Source organism: Chanos chanos, chromosome 7, assembly GCF_902362185.1.
Source record: "Chanos chanos chromosome 7, fChaCha1.1, whole genome shotgun sequence".
In the NCBI taxonomy this organism is placed as follows: Eukaryota; Metazoa; Chordata; class Actinopteri; order Gonorynchiformes; family Chanidae; genus Chanos; species Chanos chanos.
This window is the reverse complement of record NC_044501.1, coordinates 11,680,291-11,701,459: the sequence shown is the minus strand read 5'-3', so window position 1 is coordinate 11,701,459 and position 21,169 is coordinate 11,680,291. Positions and strand designations below refer to the sequence as shown.

Here is a 21,169-nt window from a genome sequence, read left to right as displayed (position 1 = left end):
AGAGAGAGAGAGAGAGAGAGAGAGAATAAAAGCAATCTGTCACTGAGTGCTTCCACAATTCCAATTCATTTATTACTCAACCATATTCCGAGATAAACCAGAAGAACAACAGAGAGCGACCACTTTTAAAATCCATTTTACGATAATTAATTACGATGCTATTCACTGTGCTGATTCCCAGAAGCTGAATAAACATTAATTAAGCTGTTTGAGGACAACAAAGACAAGTTTAAGTGATTTTCATCGGCAATATAACCAGAGAAACAGGCCAACTGAGACATTACATCTATTCCAGTGTGTGAGCTTAGAAATGTACCATCAAAATCCAGCAAATCAGCATGTAGCCTATTTTAAGACCACTGGAGTCTGCGGCAAAGCAACAGACCAATTAGCGACATCTCAAAGCCCAGTAAACGTCTTCATCCATAATAACAGCGTGATGAATTAGTTGGTGGATTCTATTTGTAGCATAATGCAGTGCATGACAATGAGATTGTGGTCAATGCCTATGATTTGTACTTCATTCACTCAGCCCTTTAGTTTAGTTTACTGATCTAATGCAAAGAGGATTTGAGACATAAAGGTTGATTTTTACGAGACGAGCAAGCGTGTAGCTTCTCGACGGAGAGATAAGAGAAGAACAAAGACCAGGAATCCTTTCTCTCCAGTAGAGGTCGAGGGAGGCAGGGCAGATTCGGCGACTTCGGTTTACGCCGACCGCTCTAGCCCTTTCCACGGCCGCCACTTTGAAATCCCAGGATAAAAGAGAAGAGGCAGGACATTTCAGAGACGTTTTCGCTCAAAGACTCTCCCCTCTCCCTCTCTCTCTCTCTCTCCCCCTCTCTCTCTTTTTCCAGCCCACGCTTTTCGGAAAGAAGGGGCGAAACGCGTTGGCCTCACTGAAATGGGTTCCAGTTTGGCCATCTGTCCGGCAAAATGACCGTCATGGCCCCGAGACTGATGAAGGGGGCGAGGTGGGAATGGATAGGCCCTCAGAAGCAATCCAGCAAGGCCCCCGTCCCCAATCTCCCTTCCTCTTTTGAACCAAATACCAGCCGACGCAAAGGTCAACGGTCGGCTTTCTATGACGAGGGCTTAAGGGTGGCTAACAAAGACTTATAAGTAAAAAAGAAAGAAAGAAAGAAAAAAGAAATGAGAGCTCCCTTCCTGACATTTTTTTTTCCCCGACTCTCAAACTAAGAGAGTGAAATGAAAGAATGAAAGGGCCCTTGATTTTCGCGAGACAGATGACACGCAGATCAGTCATGCTGCTCAAGTTAAAGAAAGAGAGAGATGGAGGGATCAAAGGGAATGTGCATGCGCCTGTGTGTGTGTTGTGTGTGTGTGTGTGTATATGCCTATGTGCGTGTGTCTGTGTGTGTGTGTGTGTGTGTATGCCTATGTGCATGTGTCTGTGTGTGTGTGTGTGCGTGCGTCTGTCTGTGTCTGTGCATGTGTCTGTGTGAGTGTGTGTGAGTGTGCGTGTGTGTGTGTCTGTGTGAGTGTGTATGTCTGTGTCTGTGTGTGTGTGTGTTGTCTTTGGGGGAGTGTTATTTAAAATGGGTGATCTGAAGCCAAGCACACACATACATGCCAAATGTATTGCCAATCTGTTATTTTTCCTCTGTTCTCTCTCTCTCTCTCTGTCTGTCCCTCTCTTATTTCGTTTGGCTGCCACTAATTGCGCTGAGCATGCTAAAGGTTAAAATCACAACTTCTGTTAATAACCGAGAAACAAAAACAACTGTCGGAAAGGGAGTTCAGAGGGTTTATCTACAAAACATTTCTGTGACTTAGGCTGAATTTCGGCATGTGGCTCAAACGCTGATGAGTAACATACTCAGCTCTTTAAACACAAACTGAATCTGTCTGAAACAACAACAACAACAAAGGGCTCAGGGAACCCCCCCCCCAAAAAAAACGCTTTTCTCCCCTTCATCTGTGAAAAGACACATTTGAATGTGATTGGAACCAAGCCAAACTTAAGTCAAAAAAAAAAAAAAAAAAAACACCCACTTGCCTCCCTCCCAATCACCTCTTGGGGGTTTTAAGCTTTAGCTCCAGCTGCAAAATGAATGACAATATGATCTGCTAACACCCCTGTTCCACAGAGGTCTGCCTCTCCGAAACACATGGTGCCCGATTTGGGTTTTTTTTTTTGGTTTTTTTTTTGTTACTTGCAAGGAGCTTTCCATCTTTTCTTTCTTTTTTTCTTTCTTTCTTTCTTTTTTTTTTTTTTAATCAAAGACAAAGGACCTAGGGTGAAAAGAAAACAGGAGACCCACCATTCAAAAACATCACCCGACAAAAGTCACCATTGTTTCAATCCAACGCGCTATTACCAGACTATAAATGATCACCACAGGAAGTAGGAATTGTATAAATATTTAGCATTTAATAAAAAGGAAAAACAAACCAAATGAACGCAGAGGAAATAAAAACAAAGGGGACTCTAATGAGTGCTCTGGGATAGAGCCAAGCGTGTATGCTTGCAAGAGCCAAACACAAAAGGGGTCTTGGACTGAATTCTGTACAAAACTGTCGCAATAACAGAGCATTGAATACAACAGGAAAACAAAACACCTGGAGAGATTTCAACAGAGGAAAAACAAAAGATTGATTCTATTGCCAAACTGAATTACAAAGATTCTTCACGTGCTTACAACAAGCCTCGATCGTTCCAGAAATGTTAATGGTATTTTTTTGACTTCTGAACCACAATTGGTAAAATGGAACAATCAAAAGCAGCAAAAATGTCCAGGATGGGATAACTGTGCAATAAAGCAATAGATGTATTGTTGCCACCCACCGATATTAGCTGTCCTACGGTTTAACAAATCTCAACATTATTGTTTACAAATGCTTGCACAATAGCACATTTCTCAGCGTAATGCGTGTTCCCCTGGCAGCTTGTTTTTTAATCTGAGTTTTCCATTCTATTCTTTTTCAGAGGCAAAGAGATGCAGTTGTGGTTGTGTTCACCTAACTTCCAAATCACTTTGTGTAACTCCAAACAATGACAACATTACATACATTAACCAAAAAAAAAAAAAAGGGCTGGAAAAAAAAAGGTACACTGACCCCTTGTGAAATAAGACATGATGTTTAAGTCTAGCGTAACGTGTTTGCCAAGACCGGAGAGTAATTAAATGACTTTTAGCCTCTTTGACTGTCACACATGCTGAGACAACACATTACTAACGTTAGCTTCAACCCACATCCGAACGGACAAGAGCAATTGGTTTGAAGATCCAGAACAAAGACCGAGAGAAGAACAGAAACAAATTAAAAAAGAAAGAAGGACGCCCCATAATTGTCCTTAAATGATGTTAAAATACCTTCTGAAGCATACCTTTACCTATATTTTATTACGTACCGTTGTTAAAAGCACGCGCTTAAGCTAACGTACAAATCCGATAGCCGCATTTCCTTGTAAAAAAAAAAAAAGTACATAGTTGTGCTTAGTGTATAAGATTTAATATAAGACCCATGTGACGAACCTGATAGCCCCCATAACACATGACTGAGCGGTGTGTCTCTGGTAAAGGTGTGACTGCCGGTAATGTGTCTGTGGTGAGCATGTTTAGTCTTCCTGTACAGTGGCTGTCTTTGTAGTGGTTAGACACACAGGAGCAATTTCCACATTCCCATCAGGAAGTCGAAGACTTTATGGAAAAAAACAGGAGTGTTGTTTTTCCAAACCTGAAATTAATGATGCCTCTATGTGTTTAATGTTGAATTACCACCCTGATGGAAATAATCAGACAACAGGAAGCGTCCTCACAGTGGGGGGGGGGGGTATAGTGTGTTGGAGAAGGACGAGAAAAACAAGCTCCTCGTATAACTGGAGCCCTAAGGAGATTTGTGAGACCTCACACAGAACCGTGCCAAGCATCAGCCACACAAAGATTATCAAAACTGGATTGTGTCTCAAATATGCCAAAATAGGACCATAAAACCACTTTATCTTACAGATTGTTTTAATGAGCAAATATCTATGGAGTTAAACATCAAATGGTTAGTTCATTTTTTTTTTTATTTCAGTCAGCCTAGCAAACAGATAATAATGCAACAGATGACTGACAAATGACTAAAAGGATTTAACTGAATATTCAAAAAGAAAAAAAAAAAAAGGTTCAAAATGATGAAAGCAAGTATTGTGAGTAATGTATTGTTGGCTCATTCTCAGGCTAAGGGATCATTAACTTTATTTGGACTATTTGAATGTGCGCGTGCACACACACACACACACACACACACACACAGTGAGATGGCAGGGTCAGGGAGGGCTTTCTCTTTCTGTCTCTTTCCCTCTAACATATACACTCACACACACACACACATATACACACACACACGTTTACGACTAGTGCTTTGAAGCTGCCACACACACACACAGCCCCAGAGTCGCACCACAGCAACCTCTCTAGCAGCTGTCACTGATTACTCATGTTTACAATGAGCATCCTGCATCTGCTGGGTGTGTAATCCCACCAACCACGTAAATATGGCTCTCTATCACACACACACACACACACACTTTCTCCCTGTAACACAGACACACACACATGCACACATACATGTGCATACACACTGTGATCATAACAAAATCTTGTTCAAATCACTAAGCCTAAGTCTATACTCAAAAACAGTAAACACAGGTGACACAAGGCTTAAGTGTGTGTGTGTGTGTGTGTGTGCGTGTGTGTGCATGCGTGCGCGCGCATTCATATTCCATGCATCTTATCCTCACTGTAAAAACCTACAGTCAGAGAGTAGTGATGATGACTGTGGACAGAAGCAAGCGGATCCATTAGGAATGAAATATATTCAGGAGGGATCAATAAACATACAGTAAACAAGTCTTGCTGTACTAGGAGCAGCCTGTGTGTGTGTGTGTGTGTGTGTGTGTAAGTCTTGTCAGTTGTCATGGGCCATTACTGCAGTCTCTCTCTCTCTCTCTCTCTCTCTCTCTCTCTCAAACATCCAGCATCAATCAGCCACTTTCACCTGGTTACTGGATCAATGACTTCACTCAAGTCACAGGACAGTGTCTCTGTTTAAAATATGTTTCCTGTGAGATGACCATTCTCTTACTGCACGCTCATTCTTTCTGTCTCTCATTCCCTCTGACTAATTCACAACATAACACAGTAAATGTCGGTAAATACTTCGTCAAGGACACTCCATTTTCCCAGTCTCTCTCCCTCCCTCTCACTCTGTAGCTCTCACACACATACATACACACACACACACACACAGAGAGAGAGAGAGAGAGAGAGAGAGAGAAGAGCACTCTCATTATAAATAGCATTCACAGAATGTGGCAGTATCTTTTCGCATTGTGTCTGTCTCTAGTTTTTTTTTTTTTTTTGCAAAAGGTCACTGCGTTCCCCCTGACAGAGCCATTACGACAGGCCAGCCAGCATCACATCACACCACTGAAAGCTTTAATGACACAGCGAAGACAGACCGCATCGACTGAGAGAGGCCAAAAGCCCTTTTATACACTCTCTCACTTAAAGAAGACACAACTAATGGCGTGTGGCTAAGTGTAGCACTATTTAGATTAGCAGTACATAACGTTAATAATGTCGCATGCAACTTCACTTTCACATTGATATACAGTCATATTTAGGAATGGCACAAGAAAAACAAAAAAAAAACAATACTTCGACACCAAGTCGATGCCGAAATTCAGAAAACGTGCCGGTACTAGTTTTTCTAAAGTATCGGTACAACAAAGTATCGAGTCAACACTGGTGCCGCACAAGCAGAGAAAGAGCTTGGGAAAACCTGCCAATGCAGGAGAAAACGTGAGAGAAACATACGAATGAAAATGGGACAGAGTAGTGTTACCGGAGAAAAAAAAAAGAAACTTTCATATGACGTTTGACAGGGCTAAGCGCTAAATTACCGAGCTGGTTTATGCTATAGCTTGGTGTACTGTCCTTAGTGTGTCAACAAAACACAACTTTAGCCTTTTAAGTAGATATTTACAGACAATAACGGTCTGTCACCATATCAGTAAATTATGACTACTGCTTGCATTCAGAGTTTATGTATAAAATATTTATGTTAAAGCTGCATATTTCATATAGCCCTTTAAATCATAAATCAATGCTGTGTTCTGATGCTTTTATTGATTTTACTTGAGGGTTATATGCAAGTGTTGGACTTGGAAGTCAGTTTTCTTGTTTTGATCTATATGTTTGCTTAATTTTTTGATTGTATTTTCATATGACTTAATGCCTGTACTAGTTTACTCGAATGATGGTTGGTGAACTGCTTGAAGACATAGTACTATTTTATGTTACATTACTGTTTTATCTTTTACAGTATATTACACAATAGAAACACAACACTGTTTACCTGGATAATGAAAGGGACGCACTGAAGCTGCTGATCACTACGAACTGTTATATACTGTGAAAGCTACACGCCACTGCTCCAGTTTTTATTTGTTAATGTTCATACAAAGGATTTATTTTTTTAATAAAGGAGTCTATGTCGAATGGGATTTCTGGTTTTGTGGTGGTATTGAATCGGGTATTGGGAACTGTGGAACTTTACTGGTATTTGTATCTACTATCGAAATTCCAATACTGTGACATCATCCTTAGCCATATGAATAGTGTAAATGTCATGTAGAAAAATGACTTTTGTTTCATGTTGTTGAGGGTACAACACATTCGTAGACTTTGTCAATCACATGTTCTTTTAAAAAAAAAATATTAGCTCTGTACTAAATTTAAACCGTGTGTTTCCTCTGGTTCATGTTCTTAATATGAAACATCCTAAAATGCATTAGCTTTTTTTGTTTTTTTTTAACTCTTGGATGAAGTCGTTTTCCAGTGACGTTGTTTTGTCCTGTACGGCTGATCGAGGATCAGCTCTCCAGTAACTCCCTTTTTTTCTGATTTTAACACTACGAGCGCATCAACAGCACTGACCCCAGCGCAGCAGACAGGGGACAAAAAGAAAAAAAAAAAAAAAAAGGTTAGCTCTTCAAAAAGAGAGCGAAACCGGACTGTGTTCGCCTTGTCTTTTTCCAAGCCTCCGTTTAAAACCGTTTCTCCAGTTCCTCTAATATCTTCCCTCACAAATCCCTCTGAGACTCCACGTAGCGCGAATTCCATTTTTATGCTGATTCTACGCTGATGGTAGGTGGAATTATGAAAAAAAGATTGTGTGGGGCTGTTCAACTTCATTAAGACTACATTTATTATCAGCTGCCTCTCCTGTTATCCTTAACTAGAGGAATCCTATTTCTCTCCCCATCAGATCCCATTAAGTTTAAGGGGAGCCTGTGTCTTATCTGTCACCTGCTTCCCCTGGGAAAGGGAGGCACTAATGGAGAAGAACAGAGGACCAGGACTCTGGGGGGGGTTTCCAGCCTTCACATCAAGCCTTCAGTTCAGCTCTCCTGCACTATTAAAGCTCGCATTGGCTTTGACATAAAAACTTCTCCTAAAGAGTTAGATGTTAGGAACTATTGTGCTACACCGGTAAGTCACATCGACCTACGGTTACTCTAGGTCTCGATGTATGTATGTGTAGGTTTTTTTCTATGTGTTTGGGTTTTCTGTGTGTGTGTGTGTGTGTGTGTGTGTGATTACTTTCGCTGCGTGAAGTATATTTGCAGCCTAATGAATACATTTCAAAACAGACATTTTGACAAACATTTCATTATATGAATTAATTACATATTCAATCAACAAAGTGCAAAATACACAAAAACATTTAAATCCATATCTTTATAATTTGCCTCAAAAAGGATTAAGAGTCTTTCAATTCAAAGAACAAAAAGGAAAAAAAAAACCCGAAACAAAACAAAACAACATCTCTCTCGCTCTCTCTGTTTTTCCATTTGATTACAAAACACACACTCACACACACACACACACACACACACACACACACACACAGACAACACAAACAGCTGTTCTCCTTTAGCTGCCTGCTTCTTTCATCTGTCACGTCAATAAAAGTTATAAACAATTAGACAACAAAGACAACAGCATGTTTTTAGTCATATCTGTACGGTTAGTAATCTGACAAGACAAGCAGACTGTTGAGTGTCCCTGGTTTCCTGTTCTGGGCACAGCTGTTAAAGGAATCTCTCTTTAACAAGGATGAGCTCATTTCCTAGTAATCAGTTGTTTGGGGTGTGCTGCTAAAAACAGTACCCCCCAATCAGAACGGGATTGTGGCCAGTGAGTTCCACTGGGACACAATTGCTGCTGCTACATCTGTCAAGCCACTCAAAGCTATACATACCGACCAAACAATTCAGATCAGATCAGGTCTTCGTAAGATCTGTACAGGAAATACATGTACCAAAATATCACACAGAAGCTCTACACAGTTTGCCTCTAACTTTGATCACTGACCTACTGGCTCGTGGAATGCTTTCAAAAGGGTGGGAGTTGCTAAAATAATATGCTGGTAAAATGAAGCCATCCCATTGAAGCTCTAGTTAACCTGAATGCTAAAAACGGCAGTTCTGAAAGCTAACAAAGTGTTACTGCAAATGCAGACTTTGTAGCCTATACCGAATTAAATAAATATAACATTATCAAGTGCAAATGATACTAGCAATTATTACAATTATTATGTTTTGTAAATGTGTAGGGTTCTTTGAGGGTAGTTTATGGTCAAGGGAAAATTATAACTATGTACTGTTGACATAAGTCACACTGCACATTAAAGATAATGCAAGGCATTTTAGGTTGTCTGTTCTAGAGACACAATCTGGACATGAATGTATTTGGCAAACAACACTACAAACCACTGAAGTGTTGTCACCTCCATAGCACTGAGAGCTTTTTCTTGTGTTTAGAAAACAGTTGACTTTCCCACAATAAAGCAAAAGTTTTACCATTATATCAAAATTATGGGCAATTACTTCACTATTAAAAACGTTATGTCAAAACAGTGTCTAATGATTAATGTTTTCTTCCAGGGTTATGTTTGCCTACGGTCATAGAAACTATTTATTACAAAGATTGCGAAAGAACACAAATGAGAGAGAGAGAGAGAGAGAGAGATGCATTTTTGGCCCTTCACTAGAAGCTGGTCATGTATTAGCATTCTGGAGATGAGCCACACACTCAAGGTTACTCTCTGACTAAATTGCTGAGGATCAAAAAAAAAAAACCCCTCTCCTTATTAGCATTTGTGGGTAAAGCCGCAGTAATCTTATTCACACTTCTCCCACTCCTGGTGACATCTTGGCCTCTTTTCTCCATTCTTCCCTTCTGCAAAGGTTATGACCTCATTTTCACTGCATTCTCTTCCTTAAACCTGCTTACAATGCACAGTTTTAAAAATAGGAGCCGCATCAAAGGTGGACTCCTAAATCTCTTTCTTTTTTTTTTTTTAATTAAGCTCAATAATAGATGTTGTTCAAAACCAGAACGCATCTACATATGTAACAAAAAAAACCAAAACAATACCTTGTTGTGAGCGTGCTACGTCTGTACTCACAGCATGGCCGTATTTCCATATCACTCGGTTGGACGATTTAAAACAGTTTCCAAATATGATTCACCCATTAATTATGTAGCCTTGTTTCCAAATACATCAAGGTGATATGGTTCAACAGTGTGTGTGTAGAGTCACAACAAAGGAAACTATTTTTTGAGTATTTATACTTTCGCTCACCCATGCCAGAGTTGATGTCACCATTTTCGGAATCTGTACCGTGGTTATTATTGCCGTGGTAACTGTTCATCGCCTCCAATTTGATCTTCTTTACCTTCATGGCCTCTGCAATAGTGGCGGCTGTGAGACCTTTAACCGAGAGAGAGAGAGAGAGAGAGAGAGAGAGACAGAGACAGAAAGAGAGAGAGAGAGAGACAGAGACAGAAAGAGAGAGAGAGAGAGAGAGAGAGACAGAGAGAAAGAGAGAGACAGAGACAGAAAGAGAGAGAGAGAGAGAGAGAGAGAGAGAGAGAGAGAGAGAGATTACATTCAACAAGCTGCTTCAGCTATCTATAGAAAAATCATCAATACTCATTACCATCATCATCATCATCATCATCATCATCATCATCATGTCCATTCTGTTATATTATTTATGTGCATTGAATAGGGTATTACAGATGATATGGTGTGAGAGAAAAACACACGGAAGTAGGTATTATTACTATTATTATTATCATCATCATTATGTGAGATTGAGACATACATAATGCCACTGAGGTATTAGCTGTAAATTACGCATTGCAGAAATCCGAAAGCAAGTCAAATTTGTCTGGAGTACCACTCCCACAGTTAAATGACCGTGAGTAATCACGATGACTGTATATTATTTACAGGAACCTTTTATTACTAAATCAAACAGATAGATATAACGGCAAAGATAAACATTAAAGAGGAACTCACAGCCACATATCACCTTGAATATGAAATATTCACATTCTGAGTGATATAAGTGAGAACAGACGCTGTCATATTAAATGATAATGACAGGTCTATTAATATCTAATATGACTGCCCGAGGGCTGGTCTTCTGTCACTCCATCCACAAGTTGATTCATTATACTCTTAGCTTCCCTTCTGAGGCCTGTTATAACCTAGAATAGGTTAGGACAACTGATCCTAGACCAGCTAAAAAAGATCCAAACGTAAGCAGAAGATAGTCGAGTGATGTCACAATGGGGGAATGGAATTTTTTTTGTAGAGGAGCCAATAGAATGTTCCGTAGTATTAAAATCGATGGGACGCTTCAGCTAGCAGCGCGGCGGCTACGTCCCAGAGAATCTTAAAACGTCCCTTCCCTCAGTAATTATGCTCCTCGGCAGTCTGCCCTCTGTTCACTCTCACACAACGTTAATTGACATTCAGAGTGCTAGGCACCTGCATACTGTCAGAAGTCTCAGCTAACTCTTTCTGACTGCGTGTGCCCTCCACGCTATGCCTATCATAATTCAATTAGACTCAGATTAGCTTCACGTCACCGCACAGGGAGCCGACTGTGACTGCGCCATCCCAAAACACGCGAAACTAAAACTGTCACTTGGTTTTTTTAAATCCAAAGTTAAACGACATATTTCTCAGGTGTTTATCCTAGCCTAGCTTGTCATGCTAGTCCGCTCCAAAAGGGTCTCAGCAAAGCAGTGATGGTTCCAGTTCAGGAGCCGTAGTCATAAAAGCTGTAACCACTCTTCTTTTCTTTTTTAGCTGGTAACGTTAAGCAGATGTGGACAACATCGCCAAACATTATCGCTTAAGTTTTAGAGCGTTGGAGATGCTAAGCAGCAACTATTCACCGTAGTCAGTGTCCAAACCTAGGGAGAGAAGGCTCAATATCTCTGGGTCCCCCCCCCCCCCCCCCCCCCCCCCTTTCGTTTTCCTCTCCAAATGCTTTCACAAAATGTCACGATCAGACCATGAAAGCCAAAAGCCCCCATTCAGCCTATGGAGAGGACAATATCAAAGAGTCCCTCTTTTCCCCTCTGCAACTCACTTAAAAAAAGAAACTATCCTCTCTCTCTATCTTTCTCTCTCTCTCTCGTTCTCTTTCCATCTCCCCAGTGGCCTTTGAGTCCCCATTTCCACAGCTGACATTGATAGTGTGACCTCTCTGGCAGATAAAAGAAACTTGGCCTGCCTGTGCGATGGAGTGTGTGTTTCTTCACCGTCACCTGCTCTTAAAGGCCCTACTTTTTTTTTTCAGTAAGTACAAAAGTGCGGAGAGTTTCAGTGGCTTGGCTTTGAGGAACAGGGGAAAGAGCAGATGGAGCCAATGGCAGCTCTGAACTCAACGCGCTGCAAAAACGTACATTTAACTTCACAGAGGCGCCAGTGAATGGACCTGAGGAGTTGTGTTTACAACTGCACTGCTGTTGAATGATGTTATCAGATAATGTTTTTGGGTTAAAACAGCTATTGAATAACACATTATGGGGCCTAATAAAAACAAAGTAACTAAATACAGGAGGAAGTAGAGAACAGCAAAGCGCAGACTAAAGGCTGTTTCAGGAAAATGTGTGTAATTAGAGAGTAAACCATGTCTATCAACTCCTGACAGAGGTACGAGATGAAATGGAGCTTTGTTCAATTGCACCAATCGTTTTTTGGGGGGGTTACATTCTCTCAAAAGCCTGACATATGGTGAAAGTAAGGAAGCATTGCAGTCATAAGGGTGTTTTTAAAAAGTGAAAATGTTAGTTAATACCAACATGAAACACATTACTAAAAACTGCTTAAAATTAACATGTCACAATCAAACTTTTTATTAAACAGCAATCTCACACCCTAAGATAAGCTATTATACATTATAATTACATGTTATCTTAAAACCACAAAATCCACTTGAAGTGCAACTTTTTTTTTGCTGGAAGGTTCTAGAAAGTTCTTTTTTTTTTTTACCGGCGTGAGGCATGATCCCTGAGGACATGAGGCCGGACACAGAATGGGGGAGAAGATGAGGACTCTCTGGAGATGTGATACTCTGTGTCCGTTTAGGGGGTCTGCCAGGCCTGGAGCTGAAAACACAACACAGAAACACAGAGAATCTGGTTTAGGAAAAAAAAACGCCGCAACAAAAAAAAAAAAAAGAAGAGTCGGTCAGAAAAACGAAAGAAGCGTGTTAACGGCGTCGCATAAATGAAATGCGACGCGTGCGGGTTCAATTATTATTTATTATTTATGAAATAAACGCGCTGTTCGGGACTTTGATATTTTCTTTTTTCTTTTGACACAGACACCCCCCCCCCCTCCCACACACACACACACACACACACACACACACACACACACGCATTTATCTCCGCAGAGTCAGACTGACTAATCCACAATACACAATAAATGTCAGTAAATACTCTTTCAAGGACAGTCAATTTTCTGGCCTCTCAGCTCCTCTCTCTCTGTCTCTCCCTCTCTCTCCCTCTCCAGCAGTAATTAGATCAGTCACTACACTCATCTTCCTTTTCCACAATCAGCCTATTTTTCCTCATGCATAATTCATTAATTCTACCTGCTCCTCTGCATTCATGCTCCGCTGCTATGTGAATTTGTCGCGTTTACATATGCTAAAAATCCAATTGGGCTCTCTCGCTTACAACAACATAAAAAAAAAGAAAAAGAAAAAGAAAAAAACCCCACACACATCCGCATTAACTTGTTGCGTTTATCAGCCCTGGCTAATCAAGTTTAAGTGAGCAAGCAGGCTTGTTCGGATAATTAGTCTCACAAATATAGCATAAAAAGAAACGTAAGCCCTGCTCGACAGAATCAACAGATCTGTGAAGAACTGCACTTCAAAAGACGACGTTTTTTTTTTTTTTCCTTTTAGTGCCTAATTCGATCTCGCGTGCATCCACAGACCTCTATGTTTGGCATTTATCTCGTTTCTGCTGAGTATTCTGAAACGGCGCAAACGGAGCAACATCCCATGATGCCTTAGCCACGTACCCAAGCGCGGTGTACCAATCATCCTTCATAAAATATTAACCTGCCACCACTTGCCCTTTGGAAATCTCCCTCTCACAATTCCCTAATTGTTCTGTTTCTTTATCTGTCTGCCGCAGAGAGTAAATAAATGAACAAAATAGCATTTTTTTTATCGCACAGAATGACCTTTTAAACTAAAGGGGATTATTACAGGGGTTAATTCTCACCCCCCACTGCCTTACCACCTCAACTGTCTGTGTATGTGCGCGCGTGATAAACAGTGGTCTCACGGTTAATGGATGTAAATGACTGTGTCGTTTTTGTTGTTTCTATAGTTCCCGAAGATTCCCTTTTTTTTTTTTTTTTTTGTAACATTACATAAATGCAGTTCAGAGTCAAATTCGTCCAGAGCGGCAGCTGTTCCTAACTCTTTATTGTAGCAACAAAAAGATGACCTGGGATAGGCTGCAGACTCGGGCAGAGATGCCCACATTATCACTGAAGGTAAAATATCAAAGGGAGGCCCATCTTACTGGGGGCTTTAGCAGGAATGTTTATACAGTCTCACTATTGTGTCTGTCTAAGGCTGTGAATTGTATTTTAGTATATGGAGATTAGAATCAGAGCGTTTCTCTTTTTTTTATTGCCCTCTCTCTTTCTCCCTCTAACACTCACACACACACTCACACACACACACACACACACACACACACACACACACACACCTGTTGTGTATCCCTCAAATGAGATGAGCCAGGTGATGAAAGTCTGTTATCAGAGCCAGGTGTGTGTGTGATTTTGGTTTCTGTCACTCGCCATGTCTCTGGTTCTATTCAAACCCTTAATCTACTAACAGCTGCTTCCGATGTAGTTATTTAAAGTCCACACACACACACACACACACACACACACACACACACGTAAGTAGAAGACAGAAAGAAATAGAGAGAGAGAGACAGGCAGAGACTTACATGCCTGCACCTCAGAATAAACACACATACACACACATATACTCACTTGTCATCAGTGACAGATGTTTCAGCCCTGTGTGTGAGAGAATATGACACCTAGCTGTGACTGACTTGATTATTGTGTTATAATTGCAGGCAGGCATGGGTGAGTTAGTGAAAATAAAGAGCAGGCTGAATTATAGTGACTCTCTCTCTCTCTCTCTCTCTCTCTCTCTCTCTCTTTCTGTCCCTCTCAGCTGTAGGACCCACACTGAATGCCTAATGTGCTGACATTTTTAATAATTCCTAATGGGGCAACGTTTTAATTAAACTGATACTGACAAAATCAGATTAAATGCAGTTAATCCAAATGCATGGAAATGACTAGCTCCAGGAAGTCCAAAGAGAGATTGCTAGATACATTCCTCTTTTTTTTTTTGTTCTTTTCCCCCACCCCATTATTTATTAATTGTGCTCCTTTTGGTTAACAAAATGGATTGTACCTTATCGCTCAAATTGTTCCTGAAACTTGTGTTGAGTAGCTGAGAGTTGAGATGTACTTTAGCTTTTAGAAAAAGGCAGGATTAGAAACAGACAGACAGATCGACAGATCGACAGATCGATAGATAGATAGATAGATAGATAGATAGATAGATAGACAGAGAGAGAGATGGAGAGATAGGGATGGGAGAGATACAGAGAGAGAGAGAAAGAGAGAGAGAGAGAGAGAGAGAGAGAGAGAGGGAGAATGAAACAACTTACAACTCAGGGTGCCTTTGAGGACATTTAATTAAAATCTAATCCTACATTCATTAAGGCTCACATAAATTAAGCTGTCATTCATAAGATTTATGGATTCTCATTTGCATACGGCATACAATTCATCAATTACTGGGCTATGAAAGGGGCACAACTCCCTCTGGGCTGCCCAATGCCCTGGCAATGAGAGAGGGAGAGAGACAGAGAGAGAGAGAGGAGAAGAGAGAGAGAGAGACGGAAGAATGGCCCTGTCAAGCTCCTGGTTAATCTAATTCTCTACCAATCCTCTGACAATATTGTCTAACATCCAGCTGCACCTTTCAATTATTCTCCCCATTTTCGCTCGTCCAACTGCTCTCATTCTCAGATCATATTCTGTACTGTATTACATTTACAGGGCAAAAAACAAAGCATGAATCTCATAGCCAGACAGCGGAAGCCGAAGGAAAACAACAATTTCTTTTTTTCCCGGAAAAAAATGAAGCTATTTTGAAGCTTAGGACCCTTCTAATTTGGCAACTATCATCGAAATGGGAGGAGAGAACCCAGAGAGAGAGAGAGAGAGAGAGAGAGAGAGAGAGAGAGAGAGAGAGAGAGAGAGAGCCGAAATAAAAATGAATGAGTGAGATGCAAAGGAAAGGCCAGAAGAAACAAACAAACACACAAACAAAAAGACAAACAGACAAACAAACAAACAAACGGACAAGAGTGGTGAGTGGTGATTGGATGAGATCAAGGATCTGATTAATATGCATAGTTAATGAAGCGGCGAATAAGAGAGATCACAATCTGCGTCTGATGCCCGAGGCCTGCACTCCACCAGGATAAAACACACATCTCTCATAAATCATTCCTGACACACAAACACACACACACACACACACACACACACACACATTAGTATAAAGGTTAGCCAGACTCAATTCCCTTGGCTATCATGAAGAGTGACTGTGTGCAGTGGTGTTTGAATAAGAGCATGTACAGACATGTAATTTTTTTTTTTTACCATAAATGACTCCACCACTGGCTACTCGCACTCCACTTAGTGGAGCAGGAATTTTTTTCTTAATTTATTCTGCAGTATTGTTGAATACTAGAATCTGATTGGTCAATGGTCAGACTGTATAATGATTGCTGATTGATGGCCATTGTTTCACAACTTATCTTATCGCTCTGCACAAAAGTACCCATGCAGCTTGGTCACGTTTCTATAATGTCAGTAACCCTCTTTAATTTTAGCAAACAGCAGGGCTCCCTTGTTAGTTCACCTCATGAGCCAATAAATAAATAAATAAATAAGGTTTTTGTTTATGGTTACTAGGTGGTTGTTAAGGTGATCAATTTGGTTGCCAAGTTATAGAAGCTGGAATTATTTTTTGGTGGCAGAAACTAAAAATGTTCCAACAATCCATAATAACAAAATAATATAATCTCTGTTTTGTGGAAAATGATTTACTCATTTGGAAAAACAGCCAAGTGGCATTCATAGCATGGACTAGCACCATCCTGTTGGGCTTTATTTTACAACAATGACTTACTTTATCCCTTACTCATATCAGTTTACAGGTGATGTGTCTCAATTATCCTTTAGATTACCCCTTTGCCTATTATCCATTTAAGCTTTAAATGATTCAGTATCCCAGGAGTGCAGTAATTCAAGAACATTCTAAGATTCTAAAGGAAGTAACCACTGGCTGTGGAATCCATTGATTGGTGGAACACAATAGAATGAAACTCAGAATTATACTGTTAGGTTCCAAGACTCCTTCTTTGACATCACTGGCTGCTCCATTTTATCTTCCAAGCCTGCCTCCACAACTTTTGTTGTTCTGTCTACAAACAGACATATTGTATAAAGGATTCAAAAACAATCCTTTGGGAGCGGGTTTGCGCCATGTTGTCCCCTTTCTCACATTAAAAAAAAAAAGAAAAAAAACCCAAAGGAACAACAACAGGGTATGGACTGCACTCAACGCTCACTGACAAAGGAGGAAAGAGAGGGCCAAACATCCTTTTTTTCTCCGCTCAAACAGGAAGGCTCTTCATGATGAGGCGTAATTGGAGCTCTTATCAGAGGGCCTGTGTGAAACGACTCAACCCAAATAATCCGCTGTTTATATTTCTCTCTGAGGCACTCGGTAATGAATGAAATGTAAATAGAGATGTGAGTTCATGCACATCTGATGGGGGGTTAAACAGAAAGAGAAAGAGAGCGAGAGAGAGAGAGAGAGAGAGAAACAGAAAGAGACAGAGAAACATAGAGAGAGAGGAAGAAGAAGGACATTTACAATGTGGGATTAAGGGTGAGAGAGGGAGAGAGAAAAAGATAGAAGAAAAATTGAAAAGGCTAAACATCTGCTCCTTAGAAGCAAACATTGCTCAGAGATTGCCAAATCCATACACACACAACACTATATACAGCGCTTACATGTACTATAGGGAGCACACACACACATACACTCTCTCACACACACACACACACACACACACACACATACCACACACTTACAGGAAATAGCTGTCATGGAAAAAAAAAAACCCTGTAAATGTAATTATATGAAATAGCCTCCCTCATTCTCCTAACACATACACAAACACATGGCATGTCTACTGAATCTTCAGTTACAAAACAGGCACTCTAGCTGGTTTTCTCACCAGCACAACTTTAAATGGTTATTTAGAGTGTAAACAACACAGAATATCAACTGTGACTCATTTAAACCAGAGCCGTTCTGCAACAGACAAGACAACAGATAGATAGAGAGTTCATCTGAAATTTGGCATTCAACAATCCCGGGGGGGGGGGGGGGGGGGGTTAAGTACACAAGAGAGCATGTCAAATATTTTACAGTGTGGAATCCATAATATATTCAGAATGCTGTTACTGTGAAGTGTACAAGAGGGACCCGGATCCAAAACAGGTTAATGCAAAGTAAGTGTGTAAGTGAGATATTTAAAGTCTGCTTTGGAGGGCAAACATGAGTAATTGGTCAGATACGAGAGGTGAATCATTGCTCCCTCTCTTTGTTTTTCATGTCAGTTTGTTTCCAACAGTGTCTCGCACCAAACACGCTGTTCCGTCAAAGTTCAACTGGTTTGGACATTCGGAAGAGCGAAAACAACTGAAGTGAGGAAAGAAGGAGGGTGGGTGGGGGTATGGGGGGGTGGGGGGCTTGGGAGGGGGGGTGGGGGTGGCGCTTTGGGACAGGATGCCAGGAAACTTGATTCATTATATGCATTATCATAGCACCGAGAATTATAACGACGCAGTGTTAAAAAAAAAAAAAAACTGGATGGAAACTGAGGAAAGAACGTTTGGCTTTGCTGTAAAGTGATGACCTCACCACGCAAGACCAAAAAAAAGAGGCAAATAAGCTTTATATATCAGATGGAAAAATGAAAAAAAAAAAGAGAGAGAGACAATAAAACTTTTTGAGACACATTTTTCGGCCTGTTTTTTTTTTTTTTTTGCATGTCTATAAATACAGATTCAATTTCATATTAAGTTGATGTTAAAAGGTTAATTTGAAAAGTCTATTTCAACTTTTTCAAGTTCATGCTCCTATTTAATTGGCTATTATTATTGTCTCTCATTACGGCTGTAACCAATAGGGATCTGACAGGTTGACATTTTATTGTCAGGGGGAGGGAGAGTTACAAACATGTGATACACTATGATATCTGACTGGCATAAGAGAGGAGTCATAACTATTAGTGGAGCTCCTCTGTGTGTTACTGTTGTCAGAGTTGCATTCGCATGAGTCATCCTCCTGTGTTTTTTTGTTATATAAGTGTTTTGGGAAGAAGTCTAAAAGGATTAAATAAATAAACTAACACAGCTATCTAGGGATAAAATCTGTGTTTCTCCAAAACAATTTATCATGAGGCTCAGGCATAAGTCACCTTATGTTGTCAGATTTCTTCTGAATCAGAAGTTTTTGTTGTAACTTGACTGATCTCTGACTTGATATTATACATTGAAGTCAGGTCTGGGGGAGCGTTTTCCGCTCCATCTAAAGAGTTGATATTCTGCTCTTCTCAGTGTGTCAGTGTCTTACTGATGCACTGTTTAATGACACCTGAAGTGTGTCTGATATATTCAGGGAACATAAAGAGAGTGAGATACAGACGAATAGAGCGAGGTCAGGTCTAATCAACAGTTAACCACACAGAGACTAAAAACAGAGCCAGGACCATTTCTCCCATCTATCTTCCTATCTGTGTGTGTGTGTGTGTGTGTGTCTCGCTCTCTGTCTCTCACTCACAACGGCTTCATTCTGTCCACTGTTATTTTTAGACCATTTTCAAAAGACTGGTGATGACTGAGAAACACCCTCTCAAACCTCTCTCTTTCTTTCTCTCCATCTCTCTTTCTCTCTCTCGCTCTCTTTCTCTGTCATCCCTCTCTCTGTCTCTCTTTCTCTCTCTCTCTCTCTCTCTCTCCCTTTCTCTTTCTCTTTCTCTCTCTCTCTCTCTCTCTCTCTCTCTCTCTTTGTCTTTCTCTCACACCGGGTTCTACTTTTAGCTGACAAAATGCAGGCCACTGAGAGATAAAACCTCCATTTCCTGTTCATTTATTCTGCAATAATCTAGAAGTTGCAGAGTGCCCAAAAATGGGCAGAAAAATCACACACTGAAACTTCAGCGGTATCTACAGAGAAATCACAGCTGAAAAGGAGATCCGCATGCCTCTTACCAATTTAGCCCCGAGAACAAGAAAAAGAAAAGCCATAGTCCAACACTATATTGTATATGCTGGTTATTCAGCCATTCGGTGTTATAATTCTACACAATGGCTTATATAGCCGGATCGCGGTCTTGTCTTGCATAGGACATAAAGACAGAAGAACCCCTAATGCAGACTCCTTTTTATGAGAGCCAATCTATGCCATGTATTCACCTCTATATAGGACATGAGCTATGCCATGTCTTTTCCTTATGTGGGTCAGTCAGTGTCCCAGGGACAACCATTCATCCCTTTGTCCTTGATTCAATGAGGGTTCACAACAAAAATAGGTATTTTCACACAGCTACGAATAAATCACCCTGTTATTCTCTCTCTCTCTCTCTCTCTCTCTCTCTCTCTCAGTCTGAATGGCTTTGGCAGATATGGGGCGCGATCATGAGGATTGTGTGTTTTACCCTCTCAAAGAGACATCTTGAAAGACCCGGGGTTCCTCTTTCACTCCGGCGGAAGATGCAGTATTGAAAGGATGAGATGAGCTGAGCCAAAAGTGACATGGATATTATACGGATGGCTGTTTGATTTCCCTGCTGCGTATTTGTGTGTGTGTGTGTGTGTGTGTGTGTGTGTGTGTGTGTGTGTTTGTGTGTGTGTTAGCCTCATTTACCTGTCCTCGGTTTAAAACGCGTTCGCTCCTTTCCCTGGCTTTGAGTCGATCTGTTCAGAGCGACGTAAAAGTGTCTTAATCTCGAACTGATGTGAGGATTTGACTCTGTCTGCTTCTCTCAGTGCTTTTCCCTTAATGAGCTGAACAGAAAAGACCTTAAATCTTCCAACGGAGAGAAAATGTTGAGGTGGTGCAACTTTAAAAGAGGAAAGGAAGAGATGGTGACAGGAAAAGGCAGACCAAGGTGGTGGTGAAATGTTGGAGAGTTGAGAATAGATGTTTTTTTTTTGTTTTGTTTTTTTTGAACAAACAGAGAAGAATAACACGGAAGAAAAGAAATAGCGTTACAGGAGGAAAGGGAAGATAAGAGAAGGAAGAAATGGACAGAGTGAAAAACAGAGTGAAAGAGAGGGGGGGGGGAGAGAGAGAGAGAGAGAGAGAGAGAGAGAGAGAGAGAGAGAGAGAAAGAGAGACCAATAGAAAGATCACTAAGTATCACAGACCTCAACTTCCTTTTCTCCTTTCCCACACAGTTTGTTTACACACGGCTAATTAAGCAGAGTTCTCTCAAAGGCAGAGTTTCCACTTCTCCATTCAGACTCCCTCGCCCTATCCCACTGAGACACTCCACACTCTCTCAGGCCCCCTCAATACCAATTTTAACCACCGTTTACTGCCCCCCTGCCCAACCCAACCATCTTTATACCC

The 21,169-nt window shown here is 40.7% G+C and overlaps 1 protein-coding gene across 1 annotated transcript in view; it reads right to left on the bottom strand.

Moving 5' to 3' along the window:
* The window catches only part of dachc (dachshund c), a 38,480-nt gene that overhangs the window by 9,622 nt on the left and 7,689 nt on the right, over window positions 1-21,169 (bottom strand). Inside the window, exons 2-4 of the mRNA XM_030780280.1 lie at window positions 12,379-12,494; window positions 9,667-9,795; window positions 9,307-9,309 (exon numbers count right to left, since the gene is read on the bottom strand). Coding sequence (XP_030636140.1) covers window positions 9,307-9,309; window positions 9,667-9,795; window positions 12,379-12,494 — 248 coding nt within the window. The remainder of the gene's footprint in view (window positions 1-9,306; window positions 9,310-9,666; window positions 9,796-12,378; window positions 12,495-21,169) is intronic.